A 6,772-nucleotide genomic window follows, 5' to 3' on the forward strand; every position below is an offset into this window, starting at 1 on the left:
GGAAAGTGGTACGGATTTGAATTTGAATTCAAGTTCAACTTCTGGGTCTGGGAGCAGTGGCGGAGGCAGAATTTTAGTCTAGAGGGGGCAAAATTAAAAGATGATATTAAAAGTGAAATTAATCTAAAAAATATTAACCAACAATAATAATAAAATAAATAAACAGTTGTAAGCAAATATGAATATATTTCATATTATTAAAATAAATAAACAAAAATAACCAATTCATAGCTACTAAAAAATTTATAAACTGATGGAGTAAGAATGTGATTAGTGTTACTTAAAAAATATAATGAATAAATGTTAGAAATTATTTTTTGTGATTGGTGACATGCCAATTTGTAAGATATAAATAGTAAAATTTGTAATATCTTTAGCATCATTCAAGAATAAAATGCTGTGAAAAATATCATAAATATTAAAAATAGTGTAAATAATGATATAAAATAAAAAATAGTGAAATAGGTGCAAGTTGCAGTAGGACAAGACAAAAGCAATGGTTTGATAACTTTCAACCAAGTAGAAGTCCTTTTTTTCAATTTTTTTTTTTCCTCCATGTCAGAATGTAACTTTAGACTACTATTACTAAAATTTGTTAGGAGAAGTCAGGGGGGGCAGGTGCCCCCCCTCGCCCCCCTCTGGCTCCGCCAGTGTCTGGGAGTGATGGTGAAGATTATGGGATTGAGAAACCAGGTTAGGGAAGAAACCAGGGAAGGCTAGTTTTGACAATGTTGTCCTTGTCCTTGTTGTTTTTGTTGTTATTTGCTTCGATATATCTTTTGTTTAACATGGGGCTTGGTTAAAAATTCATTTTGCGTTTAGAAAATTTGTTCTCATAGAAGTTATTAAGCAATAAAAAAACCCTAACTTTTTTATCTTTGTTATGTTTGTTTTTCCTTAAAAATATTTTTTTCTAACGGCAAAGGGAGAGGTGGATAACGAATGGGTAACAGATTGAAGTTCAGGTGGGCAAAGTGTAAAGTTTTAAACCACGGATAAGCAAAGTAAAAATGGGTCTAACCACAAATGGGTTTACTGTAATTATCCCAAAAAACTAAGCCCAATCAACCAATTTTATCCAAAATAAACAACCCTACTCTTTAAAAAATTCTAAACAAAAATAATTTTATTCTTACCCACAAAAAAAAAAAAAAAAAAAAACCCTCAACGGTTAAATAGTAGCAAGGTCAAAGTTTGAAACCGCCGTACACAACTAACGGTAAAACCGCTTCTTTAACTCAAAGTTTTGGCTCCGTCCTTGATTTTTGTGCTTTTTTGAGGGAATACAAAATTTATTTATCCCACTTTTTGTGTTCCACTTCTTGATATGATTTGTTATAATTAAAACTATATCACTTTCATCTTAATCCATCACTAATTAATACTGCTTTTATAATGTAACAACTACAACAAATTATAATGGAAGCAGGTCTTAGTTCCAATTATATTGATTTATTATGATGGAAGTAATATCGCTTTTGTTTAGCTCCACTGTTAATGGTAATGAATAAAAAGTTATAAAAAGTTGTACTATGTGACAGCATTCCATCTATGCATTAATGCTAGTTGCGCGTGAATAATCTTATATATATTTTCATTTCTAGTGTGTTGTAATGCCAAGGAATCTTTTCTTCATTTTCTTTTGTTGCTCCATACTCGGTTTCCAATACATATCCATACAATTAAGCCTTATATATGATCTCAGAAAACTTTCAGGTCGGCTTTCATGGAAAGTTAAATTGTTCATGTTGTAGCTAGTTACTTTTCATGCTTCTCTGGTCAAAACAAGAAAATTCTTTTAACAAGGATTTTTCAATATGTGTGAGCTTTTACTGATGTACTTTCTCTTTCTAATTTGTTAGCCATCATATCGTTTTCCAAACAATTTCAACATGATTCTGGAAATTCTTGTGATGAGATCAATTGCAATTCTCAGTGTTTTTTCCAACCACTAATAAATTTCTCATTTCCTGAGAAAGGTTTAATTCAAAATATTATTTTCTTTCCTCTTACCTAAATGGAGAAAAAAGAGTCTGATCCAATAAAAAATGAGAGACGCAATGGAATATCAGAGGAAAAAAAGCTGGAGCTGAGGCTTGGTCCTCCAGGAGAAGCCCAGTCTATTCACTATGTTGGTCTCAACAACAAAATCAATGGAGCCAAAAGAGTTTGGCAAGAAACAGTCGTAGCAAAGAAAGAAGAGAGAAAGTGGTTGTCAAAAAATGCTCAAAATCAGTACCAAGACCTTTCTTTTACTGAGAAAACTGTTGAAAGGGTGTTTCCAACTTCATGGTCTTCTGCATCTTTACACTCTTCTGCCTTTCACATGGATACTCAGAAGCAGAATCAACAGCCAAAGCCTACATATATTCAGTACCCTTCGATCTCTCGCAGGTTAAGTGTTATGGCGGAGGAGTCACAACAGACATGTGGCTGTAGAGTGGCAGAGATGCAGAATTCAGATAAGAAGGCATGCTCTAGTAGACCTGCTAGTGCTTCAGTTTCTACAGCTACAGCTGAGCCCATTAATTCTCAGAAAAGGTTTTTCCAGCTTTTCTTAACTTTTCATTGACATTATAACAAATTTATCTTTATGTTTTTATGTTTGGAATTATTATCTTTAATTAAACTATGTCTTGCTTTGATTCTTTAAACCTGAAGTGTAAGCCACTATTAGAGCATTTGGGAACACTGTTGCATACTACATATTATTTGCATATATATATTTTCCTTGCTTCTTTTTTTGGGGTGTGTTTTTGATAGCCTTTAAACAAGTACATCAATTTTAATCAAATGTTTGTTTCAAGTAAGGAATTTTAATACAGAACTATAAATTTTGCATTCCCCGTTTGGTACTTCTGATTGGTGATGACCGGCCTTGCGTATTTTCATCATATAACAAGCTTCACCACTCTCCAGTGAGGTTCAAATTTCATTTTGTTCAGTCTCAATCTCTGCCAAAAAAAAAAAAAAAAAGCCCCATGGAGTATTAACTTCCGATCCATGCATGTCTGCTATCTTTTCTTCTCATTCGATTTAATTCCATGCATGAGCAACACGTACACGTATCATTGATGATAAAAATGAATTGCAACTTGATTTACCTTCAATATGCTAGTATATATATAGAGATTTGTACAGCAAAAGAAGAATATATGTATCCAGCTAGCTAGTTGTTTTGGTAAAGGTCTTCTTTAGTCCTGTTGTTAGTAGAGACGTTTCAATGAAGTATATATATATATATATATATATATATATATCAAGATCAAATATTGATTTCTCTTCCCATTGATGCTCCAACAAAAAGCAGAATCGCAGTTGCTCCTGTTGTTGGGTGGCCTCCAATCCGTTCGTTCAGGAAAAATCTCGGAAGCAGAAACTTTTCAAAGCCAGCTCCCAAGTCACCAAATGAAACTCCAAAGGCGGGGAGTGATGGTGAAAAATTGGTAAATTTGGAACATCATATGTTTGTAAAGATCAATATGGACGGAGTCCCCATTGGAAGAAAAGTGGATCTCAAAGTCTATGATAGTTACGAGAAACTCTCCTTTGCTATAGATGAACTCTTCGGAGATCTTCTTGCAGGTAATTTGCAGACGCATAGTACATGGAAAACTATCCTTCTCTTTAAATTTTATGGGAGATTACAAAAGAAAAATAATAATAATTTCCAAAATTTATACCCTTTTTCAGATTAGATTATAGGATTTTAATTTTGTCAAACGAAAATCTATCTCAAACTGACAAAATTGTTTCAATTTCAAGCCATTGTTAATCTCTGTTATTCTTTTCTATTATTTTAAACAAATATACAGCATAGAAAAATAGAACTTTGTATTTCACCTAGGTAACCGACTTCAATTTTTTGGCGATTACTTTCTTACTTTAAACAAAACTTTCTATCTTTGAGCTTTCTCTCTCTTTACTTTATGTTCAATTAATGGATTCTAAGTTTATTTATGAACAAGCCCTAGCTAGGTGAAACGTATAATTTAATCCATGGTTTCATACTTTTTAATGCACCGTTATCTGCCTAGAATGACATACATGACTAATGAAAATGGACATAAACTTCGAATTGAAAAGATTTCATATATTTAGAATTTTAACTGAAAAAATTAAAAACTTGGTACTTGATTTGAAAGATGTATATGCTCTAGGCCTTTAGAAAATAAAAATCCTTTTTTAACATGAAAATTTGATCATACCTTTTTAATATTAAAATGGACTTGTAATTGACCTGTAAGTTTTCCATTTTCAGCTCAAAGAGATTATTCTGCCGCTAAAAAGGAAAACAAGGTGGGGGATGCAAAAGCAATCACAGATTCCTTACATGATAGCGGGGAATATACTTTAATTTATGAGGATAATGAAGGGGACAGAATGCTTGTTGGGGATGTTCCATGGCAGTAAGCATTTTCCCACTGATAATTCTTTTGTTTGTTGCATCAACTTCAACTTTCAAAATCCCATTAAAAATGATTAAACTTTCACTTATAAAATTTAGAGCCAAAGCATATTATTTTTCTATGTACTCTTCAGGTCTTGATTGCCTCATGGTGCTTGTTAAAAATTTTAGTTCTTGCTTGAGATTTTTGTTGTATATTATATTACTGTAAACTTGTTAAACTCATTTTATGTTTTTATCACACTAAACTTAAGTTGGATTAGTGGAGCACTGGCCAAAGTTTTCATGGTTGCCATTTAATTTAATGTCATTTATATAACATCTAAAAACTAAAACCTAGTATTTAACTATTTATTATTACTATTCTCATGTTGAGCCACATAGTTTAACATTTTGGGAGTTAAATTTCTTGCAGCATGTTTGTATCCACAGTAAAGCGGCTACGCGTGTTAATGAGTTCTGAGATTTCCACTCTACGACGTGAGATTACTTTTCTCATAAAATTACAAAGCGTCAATATTCATTTATTTATTGGGTTTTGCTAACGTATATCCTTAGGACATATACTAGTAAACCATTTTAAAAAACTTTTTATAAAAAAATAAAAAAAATAATTAATTATTTTGACAACTTTTTTTAATTCTCCATAAAAAAAAATTTCTAAAATATATTGTTAATGTATCCTCTCAAAAGGTATATATTATCCGTACCTTTATTTATTTTTTGTTTATCACTTTCAAGCTACTTTTTATCTTTGGACTTTAGTGGAAGTTTGGCTGTTTTCAGTTACCACCAGTCAGGACGAAAAGACACCACTTTGATTTTGCAGTGGAAACTGGAATCTGAGGCAGCTTTAAAGTGGAATTTTTCCATTTCTATGAACCTCAGCTTGGGATCCTTGTACAGTTGTTTTGCTTTCCATCTGTACACTAATGGTGAATAAGCAGTTGTAACTTCTTGTTTTGTTTTTTTTATGAACAAGATTTTAAGAGATTGTAACATAGTGTTTCTACGTATATCTCTTATCTGGTCTCCTTAAAGTCTTCGTACTTTTAAGCCTTAGCTTTTTAAAACTGAATCAAGTTAAATGTATCCTATTTGTCACATTTATAACATGTAATGGTGATTATATAGAATAAGAATATGTATTACAAGAAATACAATATGCTGTAATATAATACTTATTTCTATTTATTTGTTAGGTGACAACATAAAAATAGATATCTGAAGACAATGAAATGAAAGCATTTTAAATTAAATTGCCTAAAATATCCTTATTCTAAAATTACAAACCCAATCTTGAATGGAGGAAATCCAACAAACCCAATCTCTCTTCTTCTTCTTTTTTTATTATTTATTTTTATAAATAAAATTAATTTCTTTCATTTCATTGCATTAAAATTAAGAAGTAGCTACATCACTAATCAATTGGTCTTTCAAAAAATCTTGTGGGTCTTCAATCAAGTATCCCACACTTGTAATATTTGACCAACAAATGACAATCTTACTTGAACAATGGTAAAATACTCAATCTTTTCAAAGTCCTCAATCTTGATTCAATATTTGGTTTTGCTCTTAACCAGTATTAGGTAATTTGGTAGAAATCTTTTCCTCCAAAACTTTCAAATATCCAGGCTTAAATTTATTCTCAGGGTTCTTTCCTTTTCATGGTGACATTCTACCAAAGCCTCCACAAGTTTCAAATCTTCAATAGAAGTCCAATTTCGTTCAGAAGGACCTTGAGAATCAAGTGTATTTAAATCCATATCTAAAAAAAGACAAATAATAATGCAACTAAAATATTAGCAAATAAAATGAGAAGTTGATAAATAAAATGTAAATAATATGCGGAAACTTAGACACACAATTTTAATACTTGAACAAAATGATAATTTAAAGAAAGATTAAATATGAATGACCAAAATTGAAATGACTTTACGTTTTTCCAATCTCATTTTTTCCAAATCATGAACACTAATATTATGTTCACTGCACAAAAGTACTATTGGATAGAGAAACACTCGCATAATTTACTCTTTTATTTTTGTGGAAAAACAAAATCAAAGGAATTTTTAAGGACACAAAAATTTGGCAGCCCAAACTCACTTAGAATAGTGAGATTTGTTCTCTCCAGTTAGGCGCAAACCAATAGATATTTGTAAAGATAGTGGGGTAAAGCAAGTTGGGCTTAGCTCGAGGATTTAGACAGAGAAGGAATGAACAAAAGCCAAAGATTAAGTATATAAATGATTCTTTACAATCTCGCCTGAGGACGATGTTTTTGCACAAGGATGTACACTTCTCTCTCTCTCTCTCTCTCTCTCTCTCTCTCTCTCTCTCTCTCTCTCTCTCTCTCTCTCTCTC

General features: G+C 31.6%; 1 protein-coding gene across 1 annotated transcript; it reads left to right on the plus strand.

The window, feature by feature from the left end:
• The first annotated feature begins 1,591 nt into the window (after window positions 1–1,591).
• On the plus strand, window positions 1,592–5,424 carry LOC126709848 (auxin-responsive protein IAA26-like). The gene is made up of 5 exons (XM_050410204.1): window positions 1,592–2,541; window positions 3,311–3,585; window positions 4,262–4,409; window positions 4,824–4,888; window positions 5,195–5,424. The coding sequence occupies exons 1-5, from the start codon at window positions 2,018–2,020 to the stop codon at window positions 5,227–5,229; spliced, it is 1,047 nt and encodes a 348-aa protein (XP_050266161.1). The 5' UTR covers window positions 1,592–2,017; the 3' UTR covers window positions 5,230–5,424.
• The last annotated feature ends 1,348 nt before the right edge of the window (window positions 5,425–6,772 follow it).

Source organism: Quercus robur, chromosome 12 (genome assembly GCF_932294415.1).
Source record: "Quercus robur chromosome 12, dhQueRobu3.1, whole genome shotgun sequence".
Taxonomy (NCBI): Eukaryota; Viridiplantae; Streptophyta; class Magnoliopsida; order Fagales; family Fagaceae; genus Quercus; species Quercus robur.

Excerpts from the sequence above, each read along its gene's own strand:
- LOC126709848 (XM_050410204.1), top strand. The coding sequence starts at position 2,018 with ATGGAGAAAAAAGAGTCTGATCCAATAAAAAATGAGAGACGCAATGGA. Across the intron at positions 2,542-3,310 it reads CCCATTAATTCTCAGAAAAG|AATCGCAGTTGCTCCTGTTG; the intron begins GTTTTTCCAGCT and ends AACAAAAAGCAG. Across the intron at positions 4,410-4,823 it reads GTTGGGGATGTTCCATGGCA|CATGTTTGTATCCACAGTAA; the intron begins GTAAGCATTTTC and ends AATTTCTTGCAG.